Source organism: Psittacula echo (assembly GCF_963264785.1).
Source record: "Psittacula echo genome assembly, chromosome: 10".
Lineage (NCBI taxonomy): Eukaryota > Metazoa > Chordata > Aves > Psittaciformes > Psittacidae > Psittacula > Psittacula echo.
In genome coordinates, this window is record NC_137741.1 from 22,346,118 (window position 1) to 22,366,561 (window position 20,444).

Sequence of the window (20,444 nt, forward strand, 5' to 3'; positions counted from 1 at the left end):
AATTAATGCAGGCACTGTTGAGCAGAGGATGGAGACAGATCCCACCCAGCTCCCAGCATTCCTCCTGACAGAGGGGTTTAAACTTTGTTCATGCTGCAGACATGGATCAGGAGATGGGCACTGAAATCTCGGGGTGGGCATGGGCAGTGCCCCGCTTGTGCTGCTTTGCAAGTGGAAGGTAGAGCGACGCCAGACTCATCCTGCGAGGGATGCATTGGCAAAAGGGATTGAGTGGATTTCCATGTGTGGTCACCATCTCTACAGCAGGGATGGAGCTGCTGATCCCCACCGGCTGTCCTCGCAGCATGTGGAGAAGGCCAGCAAAGCCAACGGCTCTGCCCTGCCATGTCCATGCCCTGAGCCCCACCTCCTGTGCTCTCTTCCTAGAGCAGCCCTGGCACAGGCAGCGGCTCCCATCAGTACGGTGAGCCCCGCTCCCCAAACACCACATCCCAGGATTTCTCCCGCCGGGCCCTGACAGCTCCTAAAAGCTGCTGCACTATTTTTACCTCGGTTGCCATAGAGACCTCGGCCCCGCGCGCGGTGATGCTGCTCTTTGGGAAGCGCTGCATCACCGGCCGCTCCTGCCTCCACACGCACCGGCAGGAGGCGGCTATTTCGGGCAGAGCCACACCGGGGCTGGAGAAAACCCGGCCCTGCCCGGGAGGAGCGATGGGGAGAGGGAAGCAGCATCTCCGAGCCCCAGCACCCCACCCGCTCCAGCCAGCCCTGCTGCTCTGGGAGCCAGAGGACCCCCCGGGGCTCGGACCTGCTTTTAGAAGCAAGAAGGGAAGCACTGAGTTTGTCCAGCCCGAGCGATCAGAGTCAACACTAAAGCAGATGCAAACGTGCCCCAAGCTTTGGTCCTGCAAGGAAAATATCTGGATGTAGTGGGAAAGGGTCTCTTCCCCCATGAGACCCCTGTGAGGAGCACGGGCACGGCTGAGGAACCCACACTGGACTTCATAAACCTGCCATCAGCCCTAATCAATAACACACCTTCAGCATCCTCCTGGAGCAGCCAGGCATTGGGCAAGCAGAGACTGGGACCCTCAGCTGCCCCATGGCAGGGATACAGATCCTCCCCATGCCCAGAAGACATGGGTCATGCCCCAGAGGGGCAGCAGAGTTGATTGGTCCCCTCTGGAATGCCAGCACTGAAAGCTTCCCCATCACCTGTACTCATCCCCCCAAGAAGCATGGCTATAAAAAGAGGCTGTGCAGGGATGAGCTGGCAGGAATAGCTGCGTGCAGCCCTCGCAACTGCTCTGTAAAACACCCAAAATAGAGCCAGCACCAACAGCCCCCGACAGGAGAGATGGTCCTGCCCATGGGCTGTCTGTGCTGCAGCTTGTCCCAGGCTTTGGAAGCACAAGGAGCCAGGATTGCCCCTTGCCACCCTGTCCCTGAGCCTGCACCCTCAGCCTCCCAAGCATCATCAGAGCCCCTGGGGATCACACAAACCAGACGGGCTGCTACAGTCCCAACAAGCAGCCAAAAGCAGCTCCCTCCTCCTCTGGGCTGGGCCGGACTAATTATAACTCTAGAAAACTGGAACAGACGCACGAGAGCTGGCCGACAGCTTGTCTGTGGTGAGATACTTACTGCTGGAGTGGCCCAGCAAAGCACTCGACATCGCTGTTATTCTCTTTGGTGTCACCACTGTGTCATCTATGCTGCTCTCCGCCCTGTCCAGGAGGAAGGCACCATGGGGAGAAGAGCCCTGGGCAGGGAGCAGAAACTTTCCCCAGATCCCACAGTGAATCATCCAGGAGCAAATCACAGCCTGAGGAGCAGCATAGGCTGACTCAGCAGATCATTATGAATAACTAAGAGAAAACACAACCTGTGATCATGTGTGAGGGGAAAGGAAGGGGGGGCATCTCCATTAATCACTCACTGTGAATTATTCAGCACAAGGCAAACACAGACACCATTCGTGTGGAGAGGGTGGGTTACCATCAGCATCCAGCCCTGGGCAGGGGTCCCAGCACTGCAGCAGAGCCCAGCTCTGCAGCTGGGAACCAGCCTGGGCTCTGGCACAGGGATGAGAACTAATGAGAATGGCAAGGTCAGCAGAAGAGGAAGGTCCCTTGTGGGTGGGGGGATGTCAGATCCCACCACTTGTTGCCAACACTTTCCTAATTAAGAGGAGAGCACTCAGGAATCTGAACTGTCAAACGTTTACGTAAGGCCAGGTTACAAAGATGTTTGGTGAGAGGCCTCTGAAACAAACAGACACACACCATCAGGGCTTATTGGGCCAACTCAGCAAACACAAGTCTCCGTGTTCCTGGAGATCGCAGGGAAGCTGCCATACGGTTTTCCTAAATGCTTGCTAATTTGGCAATTTCCCTGCTAGCTCTAGTTATTGTTGTCAACTTCTACCAAAGAAGGTTGCAATTTTAGATTATATTTTAGCAATCACAAGAGAGATTCCCCCTCCTGCCAACCTTATCTGAGAGCACCATGACAAACACCCTTACAGGCAGCAGCAGCCTGATAAACCAGAGCCACGTGTACAGGGGTGTTGTACCGGCAGCACGCATGTACCAGCGCACGCCATTCCCCGGTGCCTGGGCACATGCTGGCACAGCTCCCCATGCACACGGGCACACAGACACACGGGCACCTGTGTGCCGGCACCCCGACACACCTTGTACATGGGCACACATGAAAACACATGTGCAGGGATATGTAGACATGGGCGCACACACACACACAGCGCCCACACATGGGCATACCTTGTACATGGACACAAATAGACATGTGCAGGGACGCAGACACACAGGGACATGGGCACCCCTGTGCAGACACCTCCTGCACATGCAGATACACACGCTGCAGGGGCATACGGACACACGCACACACATACATAGCCCTGCACAGACACCTCCTGCACATGGGCACACGTGTGCAGGGACATACAAACACACCCACAGGGACATCGGCACCCTGCGCAGACACCTCCGTGCACCCCTTATACGTGGGCACACACAAGTACTCATGTGCAGGGACACACGGACAACCCCGACGTGTGCACACACACCCCGAACACGGGCACCCGCGCACGGGTGGGCGCGGACACGTGCGCACACGGACACCCCCCGCCGCTCCCCGCACCCACCGGGGGCGGATGCGCCGCCCCCCCATCCCCGCGGGCAGGAGCGGCGGGTGACGCAGCACCGGGAGCGTACACGGGGGATGATGCTGGCGGGGGCACCGGGGAGACCGGCCGGGTAACCCCGCACCGGCACCGAGCAGCAGGTAACGGGCAGGGCGCGGCGGGCAACACCGCCTCCATCCTCTCCACGATCGGCACCGAGGCGGCGGGACCCGGGACGGCCGCGGCGGGGCTGGGGGCGCCTGCCGGTATCCCTGCTTTCATCCCGGTCGGTAGCCCCTGCAACCCGCGGGAAAGGACGAGGCTGCCCCCGGGATTGAGACACTCCGGCGGCACCGGGAAGCAGCGAGGAGCCGGAGGTAAGAGGCAGGGGAGCAACCGCGGCCCCTCCCCGAGGGAAGTCCCGGTGCGAGCACTTACAGCCGGTCCCAGCACTGCGGGATCCGCGGTTCTCCGGGCACGGGAGGTGGGGAGCGCAGCGCAGAGCGTGGGGGGGCCGGGGGGATGCTCCAGGGAAGTGCTGGGCAAGACCCGAGGGGTGGAACTGGGGCAGGCGACGGGGCTGTGTCTGCCTCCGGGATGTCTGGAGCTGGGCTCTGCTGGTCCCTCCAGCACCACTCCGAGCCCCTGCCTCTGCCTGGAGCCCCCAGATTTTGCAGCTGCCAGGGATAGGTTTGCTCCTGAGGAGCTGGCAGCAGGGCCATGGGGTGCTCGGGTCGTGTGCCATGGCTGGGTCCTTACCTGCCCGATTTCCCCACAGCCAGTGCCAGGGAAGCGCCTGTTGATGCTCCGGAGCCAGGCTGCTGCGGAGCTGCCGGGAGTGGAAGCTGCTCCTCCAGCAGCAGCTCACACCAGCATCGAGCAGCAGCGGGTTACAGACAGTGTGACCACAGATTCAGCAGCGAGGAAGCAGAGATGGTGGCTTCAGCACAAGAAGCCGTAGGAGATGCTCACACTGTCTCCAGTGGGCTCTGCGTTACCAGCCGAAGGACCTAGAGGACCTAGTGGAAACCACGTTGGGGTCAGGACTGCTCGGATTACTCTGGCACTTGGGGAAATCAGGTTGCATTCAGGCAGATGCCAGCATGGCCACTGGGGCAGCATAGCTGGAGATGAACCAGGGTGTCCTGGTAGGAAGCTGCAAGAGCAGAGCTGCTCTGTGAGAAGACACAAGTCATAAGCCGAGGACCACCACAGCACAGGCTGGGATGAGACATAGATGAGTCCATGTCTGATCCCATCAACAGCAGCCATCAGGGTAAAGGGTGGTGAGTCAGGTCCTGGGTAATCGAGGGAAATCCAGTGAAGGAGCTGGTGTGGCAGAGCGGATAGAGGCTCCAGCACCTTCATAGATCACACCAGGGCTGGTATGGACTAGGCCTGCATTTAAATAGAGCCTCACCCAGGAGGGGCGGGAGAGGGAGGGGGGCAGGAAGGTCGGTGGGGATCTCAGCTGAGCTCCTCAGGGCAATTAAGGTCAACTGGGACCCTGGCAGCCAAGTCATAGAATCACACAATGGTTTGTATTGGAAGGACCTTAAACCTCCTTCAGTTCCAACCCCCTGCCCGTGGCAGGGACACCTTCCACTAGACCCAGTGCGTGGGGTGGGTGGCTTTGGGGTTCCGCAGTGTGGGCTGAACATGGTCAGCCAGGGACAGGGCTCCCCAGCAGGGCAGGGCAGGGCGGGAGCTGAGCACCAAACCTCACCTCTCCTTACAGTCCTTCCGCAGCTGCCGGCTGACGCTGCCATTGCCCACCAGTAAAAAACAACCAGTGCCATGGATGAGGTGACAGAGCTGGAGACGGGGGGGAACCCCCTCCTGAAGGCAGTGTGGCTCGGGCGGCTCCGCCTCACCCGGCTGCTGCTGGAAGGGGGGGCTTACATCAACGAGAGCAACGAGAGAGGGGAGACGGCCCTGATGGTGGCCTGCATCACCAAGCACGTTGACCAGCAGAGCATTAGCAAGCCCAAGATGGTGAAGTACCTGCTGGACAACAGAGCTGACCCCAACATCCAGGACAAGTCCGGGAAAACAGCCCTGATGCACGCCTGCATCCGTGGTGCCGGTGGGGACGTGGTGTCCCTCCTGCTGGAGAACGGAGCAGACCCCAGCCTGGAGGACCACTCAGGAGCATCAGCACTGGTCCACGCCATCAACGCCAATGACAAGAATGTGCTGCAGCACCTCCTGAATGCCTGCAAAGCCAAAGGGAAGGAGGTGATCATCATCACCATGGACAAATCTGCCTCTGGCACCAAGACGGCCAAGCAGTACCTGAACATGCCACCCTTGCTGGACTTCAAGGAGAGGAGCCCCCCTGAGGCATGCACAGCACCCTCCAGCACCCACCCAAAAGCTCCCATTTCAGCACCTTCCCCTGCTGAGGAGGAGAGCAGCATCTTCCCATCACATCCTGGGGACAGCCCCTGTGCCAACGAGCCGCCCTCCCCAGGGCAGCACACTGGGGCAGCCCACAGAGCCCGGCTGCCCCGGCTCAAGCGGCTGCGCTCAGAGCCGTGGGGTCTGGTGGCACCCTCGGTGCTGGCAGCCTCCACACACCACGATGACACACGGGTGGGTGCGGATGAGGAGGTGATCACGGGCATCAGCGACCTCTCACTCTCCAAAAAGGCTCCTCTCTCCCGCGGCGGCAGCAGGAGCAAGGACTCGTCTCTCCTGCCGCCGGTGGATGATCCCGCTCCGAGGGCTCCGCTGAGGAAGGCAGCGTTCGAGAAGAGCCCGGCCACGATGCAGCGCCTGCCCCGCAGGAGCACGGTGCCCGAGGAGCCGGAGGGCCCAGCTGCGGCGCTGCGCTGGCGGCGGCTCAGCACCGAGCACCACGATGACGAGCCCCAGCTCTGCGGCATCCCCAGCCCGGCTGAGGGGAAGGGGCCGTCGGAGCGCAGGAGGCTCAGTGGGCCCCACGTTGCCTCGCTGAACGGCTCCCGGGACGCCCTGGACAGCAGCACTGGCACCTCGCCTGGGACCATGCGGCGCCGGCCGCCCGGCTTGCTGGAGAGGAGAGGCTCCGGCACCCTGCTGCTGGACCACATCGCACACAGCAGGCCCGGATACCTGCCCCCTCTGAACGTGAACCCCAACCCCCCCATCCCCGACATCGGCTCCAGCAGCAAAGCCCCCTCCCCGCTGGCTGCTGGCCTGAAGGCTCTGGTGTCCTTCGCTCACAGCTCACCCAGGTGGGGAGACTTGCGAGCCAAAAGGAAGCTGCTCCGCAGACACTCCATGCAGGCGGAGCAGATGCGGCAGCTCTCCGATTTCGAGGAAATCGTGGCCCAGTAGCCACATCACCATTTGCTTCCCGCAGAGGTCACCAAACCAGTGCTGGCTCCACAGAAGTGTGATGGTTCCCACATCGCTCAGCTCCAGGGAAGCGCTGGTGATCACAGGGACCAGACCTGTGCCCAGGGGCTCAACTGGGAGGCTCCTGCTCCCACTCGCTGGAGCTGTGTGGGGAGCCCGGGTATCCGGCCCAGGCAGCTGGAGCCTCTCTTGTATTCCAGTCTCTTCTGAACCTTTCACGAGGAGTGATGACCTGAGAGATCAGTCCCAGACCATCTGAGATCATCCAGCTTCACACACTGGCTCCTGCCTGCAGGTCGCTTATTCCTCATTATTTATAACCTATTTTTCTTCCACTCAGCTCATTCAGACATAGAAACCTGTGTGGAGCCACACACGAGTGAGCCGTGGGGTGACGTGTGTGTGAAGTGCCTGCCAGGGGGAAGAGCTTAATGCTGGGTGTGCTTGGAAGAGCAGGAGCACCCATTCCTAGCAATTGAATGTATTGGTACCCTATCCGTGCTGGAGAGGAAGACAGCTCTCCACCTCAGACACTTCCAAGCACGGAAACTCCAGAAGCTGAGCTCACACCTCATTGCTGCAGGCTGGTGCCTGGCTTGGAGTGCGTCTGTCTCCATCTCTGGAGTGACCAAGGTTCAGGGGCATTTCCCACCGCACTGAATTTGGGGACTGGGAGTGCTCCTGGCTGCATGGGGAGCTTCTGCCCAACGCTGGGTTTTGCAGCAGCTCTGCACAGGCCCATCCCCAGGCAACATGAGCCCAAGCCAGCAAACACACCCACATAGCTGGAGATGGGGTTATGAGTGCAGCTCCCTCCCAGTGCTGGAGACCCGGTGGCCCTGCCCTGCAGATAGGACACGTGGTATCTTGCTGTGGGACTGGGGTTGCACCGGCAGCACAGGCAGCTCTGCAGCATCAGGGCAGTGCGACCGGGCACTGCAGGGCCCCAGCCTCAGCCAGGCGCTGCAGGGAGCTCTGCTTGTCCCCCACACCACAGGACCACGGCCTGGATGTGCCGTAGCTGCTGCCAGCCTCCGTTGAACCCATCACACGGAGCCAGTGGCATGGAGGGAGCCAGCCCAGGGCCCCGGGGAGCACTGGGGTCTGTACCCCAGGGAGCGCTGGGGTCTGTACCCCAGCAAGGGCTGACGTGTCCTGACACCACTGCACGGGCAGCGGGGCTTTGACACCCGCTGCTGCAGGTTCGGCCCTTGCCTCACCCACACGTGCTCCATCTCTCCATCCATCCACCGACACAGCTGGCGAGGACCCGGTTCCCTGCCCAGGGCACGAGCCAATGCTCAAGAGGCTGCTGCAGAGCCTTGCACAAGGCAGAGCCGGGCTTTGGCTGTAACAGCCCAGGTTCTCTAGGACTGTTTGAGGTTTAAATGTGCGGCTTAGAGCAAAGGGGAGGGGTTATATTTTTACAGCCTTAAAGTTTCTACTTTAGGTCAAATGTCTCAGATTGCATTTCAGGCATATTTGTGCTGTAAGTGACGTTTGTCTTATATTTTAGAGTGCGGAATTTGAAATCCTCCATTCGTTACTAAATACACCGATATTTTGTGTTTGTCTTCTTTCTTTTTTAAAAAAAAAAAAAACACCAATGTTTGATGCCTTTGGGCAGCAGTTGGAGATGGGATGTCTGCAGAAATTGGGTCATACAACCACAGATTGGCTTGGGTTGGAAGGGACCTTAAAGCTCCTCCAGCTCCAACCCCTGCCACGGGCAGGGACACCTTCCACTGGAGCAGCTTGCTCCAAGCCCCTGTGTCCAACCTGGCCTTGAACACTGCCAGGGATGGGGCAGCCACAGCTTCTCTGGGCACCCTGGGCCAGCGCCTCAGCACCCTCACAGGGAAGAGCTTCTGCCTAAGAGCTCAGCTCAGTCTCCCCTCTGGCAGGTTAAAGCCATTCCCCTTGTCCTGTCCCTGCAGGCCCTTGTCCAAAGCCCCTTTCCAGATTTCTTGTATCCCCTTTAGGCACTGGAGCTGCTCTAAGGTCCCCCCTTAAGGAGCCTTCTCTTCTCCAGTTGAACACCCCCGGCTCTCCCAGCCTGACACGGGTCACCCGCGGAATCTCCCCGTGCTCTCCCATGGGAACAGACGCGGGCAGCGCTCCCGGACGCTCGTTCCGTGTCGCCCAGGACGGGCCGGGTCTCGGGTGATGCTGGCGCGACGCCGCTCTGAGGGCCGCACGGGTCCCGCGATACCGGCCCCTCCGCCGCGCCTGCCCGGCCCCGGGGGCGGGGAGGTGGCGCTGGAGCCGCCCCCAGCGGAAGCGCCGCCGGTGGCGGTGCCGGGTGCGCGCCACGTCAGGCGGGGCGGGAGCGGCGGGATGCGGGCCGGGATGCGGGCGCTGCCGGTGCTGATGCTGGTGTCGGTGCTGGGCGCGCTGCGGGCCGGCGGCACCGAGCTGACGTTCGAGCTGCCCGACAGCGACCGGCAGTGCTTCCACCAGGAGCTGGAGCGCGGCCTCAAGTTCACGCTGGACTACCAGGTACTGCCCTGCCTGTGCCACTGCCTGCGCCTCTGCCCCTTCTTGTGTCCATTGCCCTCTGTCCAACCCCCAAGCCCCATGTCCCTACCCTGCCCACACCATCGCCCCCTGCTTGTGCCCGTCACCCTCTCCACATACCCGCAGCTCTGTGCTCCTGCCCATGTCCCACAGAGCCCCTGGCAGGGCTGCACCTGCACCGTTCCCATGCAGCTCCCATCTCCCCCTGCACTGCACCAGGACCAATTCCCAACCCTGTTCTCATGCCTAGTGGTGCCTGTCTTGGAGCAAGCACTGGGATGTGACCACAGGAGCCCCTGGCTCAGGGCTGGACCCAGACAGCCCACCCTGAGCTGTGACTCCCCACTTGAGCTGCGTGCCCCATGGGGTGCAACTTCCCCGTGCTCCCGCAGTCTAGGCTGGCCATGGGAGCCATGGGCAAAAGCACATGCTCTCACCATAGGTTTTGGCATGTGCTGCTGCATCTCCTTGTGCAGGTGATCACCGGCGGACACTACGATGTGGACTGCTACGTGGAGGACCCTAATGGCAGGACAATCTACAAGGAGACCAAGAAGCAGTACGACAGCTTCCCACACCGTACTGAAGTCCAGGGCGTCTACACCTTCTGCTTCAGCAACGAGTTCTCCACCTTCTCCCACAAAACCGTCTACTTTGACTTCCAGGTGGGCGACGAGCCCCCAATCCTGCCTGACATGAGCAACCGCGTCACCGCGCTGACACAGGTAGGTCACTGCACAGTTACATGGGGCTGCCATGGAGGGAAGGTCCTACTGCAGCTCCCGCTTGTGGCCAGATGGCCCCAGGGGACAGTGGTTGGGGCTCATTCCCCTTCCCCTCTGCCAAATGCAGAAGTGCCAACCACCAGCCACCCGCCCCGTGCCATGCAGGCTACATCCTGCTCCCAGGGAGGGATGGAGGGGCTGCTCCAGGCCTGAACCTGCTCCAACTGGAGCACCTGGCTCCCATCCCACACATGGGAAGCACAGCAGGGCTGGGCCAGCCCCAGTGCCTCTCAGTTGTGCTGTGGTGCCCACAGTAGGGTCCCTTCACTGGGAGGTCTCCAGCATTGCCGCTTTGAGCAGAGCTCAGCTGGCAGAGACTCAGCAGCTCAGGGCACTGCTGTCCTGCCGTGGGTGTCCCAGCACTGTCCTCAGCACCGTGCCGCAGCAGGAGCACTGGAATGTGCTTGTCTCCCCAGATGGAGTCCGCCTGCGTCACCATCCACGAGGCGCTGAACACGGTGATTGACTCCCAGACCCATTACCGCTTGCGGGAAGCGCAGGACCGGAGCAGAGCCGAGGACCTCAACGGCCGGGTCTCGTACTGGTCGGTTGGGGAAACCCTCATCCTCTTTGTGGTCAGCATTGGGCAAGTGCTGCTGCTCAAAAGCTTCTTCACTGAGAAGCGCCCTGGCAGCAGCAGCACCAGCACCTAGAGCCTCAGCCACACCATGCTGAGCTGCGCTGGGAGCGGGCAGCAGCGTTCTCCTGGGTCACCTCATGCTCTGCAAGGTGCTGCTGTGGGGAGGGCGCTGCAGGGAGGAGGGGATGCCGTGATGCTGCTGAGCTGGGTGGGAAACTGTCACCCAAGTACAGGCATCCCCTGGCAGGTCCCCCCAGCATCACCTCCCACTGCAGCATTGCCCTGCCTGTGGCTCTGTCCCTTCTCCCGGCCGGTCTGTGTCTGCTCTCCAGCTCTTCTGGGGGAGCGGGTGGGTGTCCTGGACCAGCATCAACCCTCCAGACCCTTGTCCAACGACTGGCGTACTGTCAGAGCATGGGGGAAAGAGCCCCAAGGCAGAGACAAAGCCAACAGCAGTAGCCCAGGAGCTGCTGACTCATAAACAGAGCCAAGGTTTCAGCTGGAGCTCATTGCTTGGTGATTCCTGTCACTCGATGGGTCCTGTGGTTCCTATTGCTTTGCAAGTCCCTGTCCTCACAGTAAAGTATTGCTCAGGCCTTTCTCTGCCACAGGAGCAAGTGACATGCCCTATGCAAGATCACAGAATCATGGAATGGTTTGGGTTGAAGGGGACTTAAAGCCCATCCAGTTCCAACCCCTGCCATGGGCAGGGACCCCTTCCACTGGAGCAGCTTGCTCCAAGCCCCTGTGTCCAACCTGGCCTTGAACACTGCCAGGGATGGGGCAGCCACAGCTTCTCTGGGCACCCTGTGCCAGCGCCTCAGCACCCTCACAGGGAAGAGCTTCTGCCTAAGAGCTCATCTCAGTCTCCCCTCTGGCAGGTTAAAGCCATTCCCCTTGGCCTGTCCCTACAGGCCCTTGTCCAAAGCCCCTCTCCAGGTTAACTGTCACCCCTTTAAGTATTGCAGACTGTTATTTTCATACTTACCATCATCCACACCTGGGGCTTGTCACCCCTGCACATCCCAGCAGCAGCGGGCACAGCTCTGCCCCATCAATCCCAAGGAAGCCGTATCCCTGCCCAGCCCCAGCAAGGATCCCCTGTGCCCCTGGGACTGGAGCCCCGCAAGGCAAAGACCCCCAGGAGCAGCACCACTGGTTCTTTGCTTTGCTACTTCTCAATAAACCCTGTGACCGCGGCTGCGCTGCAGGTGCTGGGCACCGCTCCCGGGACATGCAGCTCCGGGTAAACCGGAGTGCCCGGGTCCCGCTGGGCAGCAGGGATGGAGGGGCTGAGGGAGCCCAGCGCCCACTGCAGCAAAGGGGGAGCCCCAGAGGCGCTGCTTGGAGTCGGCTGCTTGCCTCAGTCCTGGCTGCAGCGAAGCTGCCGCTCGCACTCCCCAAGGCTCCTGCGGCAGCGCCGGCCTTGGGCAGTTGCCGTGCAGCCGGGAGCAGCCGGGCCCCGGGGCCTCGCGGTGACCTTCAGCGGGAGCCAGGAGCTGCCGTGGAGAGCGGGGCCACAGCGGCAGGGAGACTGCAGCCATGGGCCCCGCTGGGACCAGGAGCCGCTGCGCAGACACGGCACCAGCCCCGGACACCCCCCTGGGCACTCTGGGGTCTGCCCTGCACTGGGACCACCCCATGGCAGGGATGGAGCAGCCAGGACCAGCTCCAGACCAGCAGCCACGCCAGGGACTGGGGGTCGGGGCTCTGGGGACCCCAGCCCAACTCAGCCAGGGACACAGGCAGGACAGGAGGTGGCCATGGGGCACTTTATTGCCGTGCAGAGCTTGGCAGGCACAAGAAGGGGCTGGGGGCGCCCACACCAGCCCCACAGCCTGCAGAGGCACTTTGGGGTGCAGGGGCGGCAGTGACCCCCCAAACCCTGGCAGACCTGTCCTACTGCTGCTGTCCCTCCAGCTGAGCACCCCGGGGCATCCCCACAGCACGGGGCCGTGTCCCCTCATAGGGAGCTGCTGTGTCAGGAGCCGGTGCCTGCAGGCAGCTCCTGCTGCTGTGGCAGGGATGAGGCCGAGCAGTGAAAGGAGCCAGTGGCCAGGGAGGGCGGCTGGGGCTTGGATCTGTGCCCACAGGGGCAGCCCCAGCGCCTGCCGAAGGGGATGGTGAAGAGCCCATAGGTGATGGGGTCCAGACACGCGTTGAAGAGGCCAAAGATGAAGAGGATGTGGGTGAGGGCGGGTGAGACCCTCTTCTCCATGGCCCGGGGGCAGAACCAGTACCACAGCCCCAGCAGGTAGTAGGGGGTCCAGCAGAGGATGAACGAGGAGACAATGACCAGGCTCATCTTCAGCATGCGCAGCCGTGCTCTGGGGATGTTGTTCCTGGAGCACCGCAGCGATGCGTCCTGGGAGGAGACTGGGGGAGACCATGGCCCATGAGCAGGGAACCCTGAGCAGCCTGGCTGGAATGGGGACCCCATGCCCTAAGGGAGGGCTGGGGGGTCCCCACACAGCCCCAGCCAGGGCTCCCTCCTGCTCTCCCCATCCCAGTGTCCCTGCAGAGCCCCCAGGCACAGGGTCATGGCATCCCGGGCACTCACAGAGGCTGGAGCCCATGCGCCGGGAGATCTCCAGGAGGATGCGGGTGTAGCAGCAGACCATGATGAGCAGTGGGAGCAGGAAAAGGCAGGTGAAGCCCAGCATGTTGTAGAAGGTCTCATGCCAGGACTGGGCAAAGCTGCCGAGCGTGGTGCACTGCGTGAAGTTGTGCCGGGGGTGGATAGTGACCGTGACCGTGCGGAAGAGGAAAAGCTGGAGGCAAAGCAGAGGGATGGCAGCCCGCTCCCCAGGGGCTCCAGGCTTCCCTAAGGTAGAACACCAGTATCCAAGCCAGGGACTATTGGAGCCACAGAGTCAGACCCTGGTCATCAGAGTGGGACCCGAAGTCACCCATGCACAGACGGGCTCCCCACTCCCAGGGAATCGGGGCACACAGAGGAGGGCGCTGGGCTGCCTCTCCTCCAGGCCCTCTCCATCCCCATCCTGCAGTGCTCACAGCAGCACCGGCCCTGGGAATAACTCAGCCGGGCACCCTGGAAGGATGAGCGCCTTCCATGGGGCATGAGCCGGAGCAGAGCCCTGCACTGATACCTGTGGTGCTGAAAGCAGTGCGCTGAGGAGCCAGGCGACCTGCAGCATGATGCGGTTCCTCCTCCGGGCGCGGGCAATGGCCAGCGGGTGCAGGATGGCAGCCTGCCGGTCCAGGCTGATGACGACAGTGACGAAGGCAGAGGCGTACATGGCCAGCAGCCGGAGGTACATGAGGAGGCGGCAGGCCAGGTCGCCTGCCCGCCACTGCAGCGTGATGTTCCAGATGGCGTCCAGCGGCATCACGGCCACGGTGAGCAGCAGGTCAGCACCAGCAAGGTGCTGCAGCAGCAGGCGGATGTGGGAGCACCGGGCACCGCGCCGGGACCCTGCCACACGAAGCACCGCCAGGTTGCAGCCGGTGGAGAGGGCGAACAGGGCAAAGGTGATGGCCACACGCGCCTGGGCAGCGGGTGAGAACGTGGGCACCCGCAGGGGCTCCTCAGCCCCCTCTGCAGGGGAGGTCCAGGCACAGCCCTGATGCAGGGTGCCCACGGTGGTGTTCCCCGTGGGGTCTGCGTCCAAATGGCCCCCTCCTGTGGCAACAGGCAGCCTGGGATGGGGGCTCGGGGGGAACAGGTCCCCTGGAGCCCTGCTCCCTGCCCCACACCATAATGTCTGCACCCCAGCTCCCCCCCAGCTCACTGCCTCCCCCTTCAGCTGCTCCCTCCATCCCCGCTCCCCTCACATTGCCACAGGAGTCCTTGGCACCAAAGAGGGCAGAGTGAGTCAGTCTTGGCTGACCCCAAGTGCTGCCCATCATCCCACAGCCTGGAGCATCCCTTATGGTCCTGCATGGGGATGGAGACACTCACATGCAATTCCAGAGTTCCCAAGGGAACCAGCACCCGCTCCCCACCAGCACCACCTCACCTCCAACCAGGGTGTCCTGTCCAGCCATGGCAGGGTCACTGCTCGTCCACACCCGCACTGTGCCTGGTGAATGAGTGGGGAAGGTTCTGCTGGCTCCAGCACCCGCAGCACCTCTGCACCCGCTGCCAGGAGGCACTTGGCAGGCAGCCCTGGGTGCCCTTGGCTGGTAGCTCAGGTTCCTCCTTGACGTAGCAAAGATGGGAACAGCTCAGTCATGCACCCTGCACCACCCCCTGTGCACAGAGACACCCAAGTGTGCACAGAGCTCATGTGCACACACACAGACACCCCAGTGTGCACAGAGCTCATGTACACACACACAGACACCCCAGTGTGCACAGAGCTCATGTACACACACACAGACACCCCAGTGTGCACAGAGCTCACGTACACACACACAGACACCCCAGTGTGCACAGAGCTCACGTACACACACACAGACACCCCAGTGTACCCAGAGCTCATGTACACACACACAGACACCCCAGTGTGCACAGAGCTCACGTACACACACACAGACACCCCAGTGTGCACAGAGCTCATGTACACACACACAGACACCCCAGTGTGCACAGAGCTCACGTGCACACACACAGACACCCCAGTGTGCACAGAGCTCACGTGCACACACACAGACACCCCAGTGTGCACAGAGCTCACGTGCACACACACAGACACCCCAGTGTGCACAGAGCTCACGTACACACACACAGACACCCCAGTGTGCACAGAGCTCACGTACACACACACAGACACCCCAGTGTGCACAGAGCTCATGTACACACACACAGACACCCCAGTGTGCACAGAGCTCACGTGCACACACACAGACACCCCCAGTGTGCACAGAGCTCACGTGCACACACACAGACCCAGGTTCATGGTTCTGTTGATGCACTCACAGACGCAGAACATGGATATGGATGTGCATGTGCATGTGCATGTTCATGTGCACGTGCACGCACAGCTTTCCCTGCAGTCCGAGTTCCTCCACACCCGCTCCCGCCGCACCGGTTCATCCCAAATCCCACTCTAATGGAGCAGGGCCCCTGCTAAACACCTTGTGCAGCTGCCTTTCCCGTAGAACCCCGCGGTCAGCCCCCGGGAGCAGAGGTAGGTGCTCAGGGCAGCAGGGATGTCCCCACAACAGGAGCATCCCCAAGTCCCTTGGGCCGTGGCTGGGGAGAGCCGCAGCCGAGGGGAGGGCGGCGGGGGCTGGTTTGCATGTCAAAGGCTTCGCCCGCCTCGGCAGAGGGAATTACCGTAATTAGCGAGTCATTTCACAGATAAGCGGCGCTCATTAGCCCCGCAGGCCCCCGCCCCAGAGCCCCGGCGCATTCGCACCCGGCTGCCAGGCCCAGCACGGTCCCATTAATGGGGGACCCCCGTGGGGAACCGTGGACGGGGTCCCTCTGTAGCCCCCACCGCCGCACTCCGCTCTGTCTGCGGGGTCTCCAGCCACGTGGGGGGGGTCAGCCCCACGCCCCAGCCTGTTGCTGGATCCCCAACACTCACATTTCACTTTGTGCTGTGGGGCTCACACCAGCACAGGGGACAGGCAATGCTCAGCTCACACCGAGCTCCAGAGCTGGATCCGCGGTGCTGGTGACCCCCATTCCTCCTCGGCCTCCCCACAATGGCTTTCCCAGATGTGGTCCAGCCTGCCCGAGCAGCAGTCCCCAACCTCTGCAGCCCAGCCAGGCAATGCTTGTACCCACACCAGAGCCTGGTGAGATGCCTGCGGCTGGCCTGTGTGCAGAGCATGAGTTCAGCAGCTTGGGTATCCTCTCCTGTTCCCAAACCTGATCCCAGAGCCAATGCAGTGACCCGGGAATGGAGCATCCCATCCTGTACCTGGCTGCTGCTGTGCGAACAGCCACACGATGACACATGGAGGGGCATGAGGATTTATTTATGTACAGTCGCAGCACTCCAGCGTGTCCAGCACAGCTCCAGGCCCACACAAGAGGCAGCTCATCCCCACCACCCCCTGTTGTCCAAGAGCGGACTCGGTTCCCCGAGCTGCTCCATCCATGTAGTGCGTCGTGGGGCCGCATGGCACCGGGCAGCTGGAGTTTGACTGGGTCAGTCCTGGTGCTGCAGTGGGAGCAGAGCTTCCAAGAGGGAGAGCAGGTCTGCAGACAGGTCCTGGGGAGCACAGCAAGGGTCAGAGGGGGACTAGTCAGGACAGGAGCTTGGGTGGGTTGATAGAGCCCACCCACAATGGGACCAGCTAATAGGACCTCAGTGAACACGAGGGATGGTGGCACTGGGGAGGGTCAGGGACCTGCATGCACCCGCTACAGGGAGGAGAAGGACACCTCTCCCTTCCTAACCCCAGACAAGGCTGTTGTCACCCCAAATCTGGTCCTTACAGTGCCGCAAGCTCTGAGTGCACAAGGGATTGACCTGTGCCCATGGGCTCACCCCAATCACGTACCTGGGTGACAGTCCCTGCATCCACAAACTCTGGCAGCATCAGCCCCTCATCCAGGAGGGGGTCTCCGGGGAGGTCCGGAGAAGCTCCTGCCCCATGAAGGAGGGATGGCCACGAGCACGTATCGGAGGTTATGGCGCTCCCGTGCAGCTCTGGGGGGGTCGTGATCGAAGGGATGTAGGGGGGCGACCCCCAGGCTCCCGGCCCCACGTCTGGAACCCCAAGCACCTCCGGGGGGGGCCCTGCTGCAGCGCCACAGCGAGGTGATGACCCCCAGGCCCCCGGCCACACGCCGGCAGCCCCGAGCAGCTCCGCGGGGGTCCCGGCCACGGGAGGTGACCCCCAGCCCGCAGCGCCGGGGGGCGAAGCATCGCGCGGGGCCGGGGCGGGCGGGAGCGGGCGGGGGTCCGGGCTCCGGCAGCACCCCAGGCCCTGGGGGCAGAGCGGGCAGTGCCGGGGCGCCGCCCCCCGCCGCCGGGCCAGCGCCTCCTCGCTGAGCCCCAGCAGCGCCGAGAGGTGCGCGATGTAGCGGGCGGCCAGGCGCAGGGTCTCGATCTTGGTGAGGCTCTGCCCGGCGGGCGCCAGCGCGGGCGGCAGGTAGTGCCGCAGCCGCAGCAGGGCCTGCGCCAGCCGCCGCATCCGCAGCTTCTCCCTCTCGCTGGCGCTCTGCCGCGGGCCCCCTGCTCCCCGAGCTCCCTTCCTGCCCCTGGGGCCGCGCGGGGCAGCGGGGCCGTGCCGGGGTCCCCGGGCAGCGGCGGGCGATGAGAGGCCGCAGGAGTCGGGCGAGGCTGCGGGCGAGCTGCTGCTGTAGCCCTCGGGGTCCGGGGGGCCGCGGCAGCCCCAGTGCTGCAGCAGGGATGTGGGGGGCAGCGGGATGCCTGGGGCTGCCATGGCTGCGGCTGCGGGGCCGTGTGCCGGCGTCTCCCGGCCGGCCTGGCTTTATGCGGGTCCGAGGTGTGAAGTGGCACCTTCGTGGCTGACACCAGCAGCACTTCAAAGGCCTGGGGGGGGGCGAGGGCTCTGAACACGGGGGTGACAAATCTCACCCCAGAGCTGTGGGGCTGCTCCGACTGCCTACCCCTTCCCTGCCAACCATCACTCTGCCTCTTGTTCTGAGGATGGGCTTGGGCCCTGTGCAGTGGGGTGAGCAGTGGGGGCTGCAGTGGGGTGTCCTATAGGGTCTGCACTGGGGTGCAAGCTGCAGAAGTACCAGCTCTGGGGGTCCACGTCCACCACCACACAGCGTGGCTCCCGCAGACACCGCCCCGGGCACAGCCCCTCCAGGTCCCCGCTAGCGGCACTTCGTAGTCACCCCTCGGAAGAGCAGCCGCAGCCCGGTGCCGGTGCCGGTAGCGCTGCGAGGGGTGGCCCCGGGCGCGGTGACCCCACGGGGGGGGGGTGTGTGAGGGGCCCCCCCACCGCGTTCCCAGGCCCCGCAGGTGTCGGTGCCGGCGGGTGCGAACGTTTCCAGGGAAACCGGCCCCGCGCGGGAAGGAAAATCCATCAGGGAGCGGGCGGGGGGCGGCACCGGCACGTGGGGCTCAGCACGGGAACCCCCAGCACGGGAACCCCGCAGCACAGCCCGGGGTAAGGCGGGGGTTCGGGACCCCCCGGAACCGGAGGTGCAAGCCCCCCTGTATAATACCAGGCATCAGCCACAGAGCTGGGAATAGGGCATGGAGCCAGCAATGGGGCACGGAGCTGGGCACCGAGCAGGATATGGGGCACAGATCTGGGTACGGGCATGGAGCCATCAGTGGGGTGACAGGGCAGCCCCTCCCCAGGGAACTGCTGGTGACACAGCGGGTCATCAGCGCCTCATTGCTCACGGGCTCTTTTTTCGTAGCGGTCACATGAAGCTTGTTCAGTTTTCCCTGGCAATGCCGTGACATGGAGCTGACAAGATAAGTCCTGCTTATCGTTCACAGCTGCCTGAGCACTCCTGCCACGCTGGAACCGGGCACACGGCTCAGCCTGGGCAGCCCCGGCCCCTGGCATCGCTGTGCGGGTGTCCAGGGCTCCAGGGGTCCAGCGGTGCAGGGGCAGTGGGGATGGAACACTGACCTGCTGTGGTCCTCTCATGCCACCACGTGTGCCATGGCACTCGGCCCGGTGCTGCCGGAGGACAAGCCATGCCCCATTCAAGCCCCGAGGGTGCTGGTGCCCACCCTGACTCCCAGCATGTCTCTGGGTGCACATGTCTGATGCTGTCCCAGAGCCCGTCTCCATTCCTGGGGGCTGCAGTGGGGGTCCAGGGTGCTCTGCGGGGTGCTCAGCATGCAACAGCACAGCCCAGGGCTCGGCCCCTTCCCCTGTGCCCCTCGGCGCTGCCCCAACCCCACTCCCCCCGCACATTCCCGGGCTCCCTCCTGGGTCTCATTAGCTGATGAGCTCCCGGGTAATGAGTTCTGCGGCCGCTGCTGCTGCTTCCCACCTCTCTCTGTTTAGACAAGTGCTGGAGCACGGCTGGGCCGTGACAGCACTGATGTTGGGACAGAGCCCCTTGAGGGACAGCCCGCAGCCCCCCACCCTTTGGGGGAGATGGGTCCCCCCACGTTCCTCTGGCACGTTTAGGACCATAGGGTGGTGGTGAGGGCACAGGGATGGAGCTTGGCCACAGGGCTCCTCATGATGCTCCTGGCCAAAGCCCTCCTGTGCCCCAGGAGCAGCCAGTCCTCCAATAAGGAATCCCACCAGGGACCCTCCCCTGGACACCGTAATGTCCTCCTTGGACTCACCGTCCCTGCTCCAGCACCTCTGTCTGCATGACTCCCAGCCCTGGCTGCGCACTCTTGTACCCTCGGCTGAGATGGTGACCACTGGCAAGGATAGTGCCCTGCCCAGTGGTGAGGGATATAAAAGCATCCCAGGAAACAAGCATCCCAAAGAGGTCAACATCCCCCAGGGCCTGCCCACTGGGGACCCAGTCCACAGCCTGGGGTTCACACAGTGGGTCAGGAAGACCAAATCGGTGCAGCCAGCACAGGGATGTCTCCTGGGAAAGGAACATGTCCAGAGAAGGCCATGGAGATGCTCCGAGGCCTGGAGCAGCTCTGCTCTGGAGCCAGGCTGAGAGAGCCAGGGGTGTTCAACTGGAGAAGGCTCCTTAAGGGGAGACCTGAGAGCAGCTCCAGTGCCTAAAGGGGCTGCAGGAAACCTGGAGAGGGGCTTTGGACAAGGGCCTGTAGGGACAGGCCAAGGGAATGGCTTTAACCTGCCAGAGGGGAGACTGAGCTGAGCTCTTAGGCAGAAGCTCTTCCCTGTGAGGGTGCTGAGGCGCTGGCACAGGGTGCCCAGAGAAGCTGTGGCTGCCCCATCCCTGGCAGTGTTCAAAGCCAGGTTGGACACAGGGGCTTGGAGCAAGCTGCTCCAGTGGAAGGGGTCCCTGCCCATGGCAGGGGCTGGAGCTGGAGGAGCTTTAAGGTCCCTTCAGTCCAAACTAGTCTGGGATTCTGTGATTCTAGTCTCATCCCACCACTGGTGCACCAGCACACCCCTACCTCTCAAGGCATTTGGTTTGAGCTGTGGGCCCAGAAAGGAATCCTGGCCCTGGGGAGGTGTGGGGACATCGTTGGGTATCAGCGTGCCAGCACTGGAAGGTCAAGTCCCAGTGGTAGGGCTGCTGTGCAAGGCGATGCGGGCTTGGCAGGGCTGGTGGACGCGTTAGCATCTCTCATGGCCGTGTGAATTGGTTCCT

General features: G+C 62.7%; 4 protein-coding genes across 4 annotated transcripts; 2 read left to right on the forward strand and 2 right to left on the reverse strand.

The window, feature by feature from the left end:
• Positions 1-4,903: 4,903 nt before the first annotated feature.
• ANKRD34C (ankyrin repeat domain 34C) lies at positions 4,904-6,427 on the forward strand (the record flags this gene model as incomplete). Its single annotated transcript, XM_080626648.1, has 1 exon — positions 4,904-6,427. The coding sequence occupies one exon, from the start codon at positions 4,904-4,906 to the stop codon at positions 6,425-6,427; it is 1,524 nt and encodes a 507-aa protein (XP_080482774.1).
• Positions 6,428-8,614: 2,187 nt separating this feature from the next.
• On the forward strand, positions 8,615-10,403 carry TMED3 (transmembrane p24 trafficking protein 3; the record flags this gene model as incomplete). Its single annotated transcript, XM_080626771.1, has 3 exons — positions 8,615-8,947; positions 9,442-9,690; positions 10,167-10,403. The coding sequence occupies 3 exons, from the start codon at positions 8,615-8,617 to the stop codon at positions 10,401-10,403; spliced, it is 819 nt and encodes a 272-aa protein (XP_080482897.1).
• A 1,908-nt stretch (positions 10,404-12,311) lies between these two features.
• Positions 12,312-16,367, reverse strand: LOC308225690 (gonadotropin-releasing hormone receptor-like; the record flags this gene model as incomplete). Its single annotated transcript, XM_080626774.1, has 4 exons — positions 12,312-12,706; positions 12,891-13,101; positions 13,441-13,990; positions 16,165-16,367. The coding sequence occupies 4 exons, from the start codon at positions 16,365-16,367 to the stop codon at positions 12,312-12,314; spliced, it is 1,359 nt and encodes a 452-aa protein (XP_080482900.1).
• Positions 16,368-16,395: 28 nt separating this feature from the next.
• Positions 16,396-17,638, reverse strand: LOC308225691 (uncharacterized protein; the record flags this gene model as incomplete). The annotated part of the gene is made up of 2 exons (XM_080626775.1): positions 16,396-16,458; positions 16,751-17,638. 2 exons carry the CDS (start codon positions 17,636-17,638, stop codon positions 16,396-16,398), a joined length of 951 nt encoding a protein of 316 aa, XP_080482901.1.
• Positions 17,639-20,444: the final 2,806 nt, after the last annotated feature.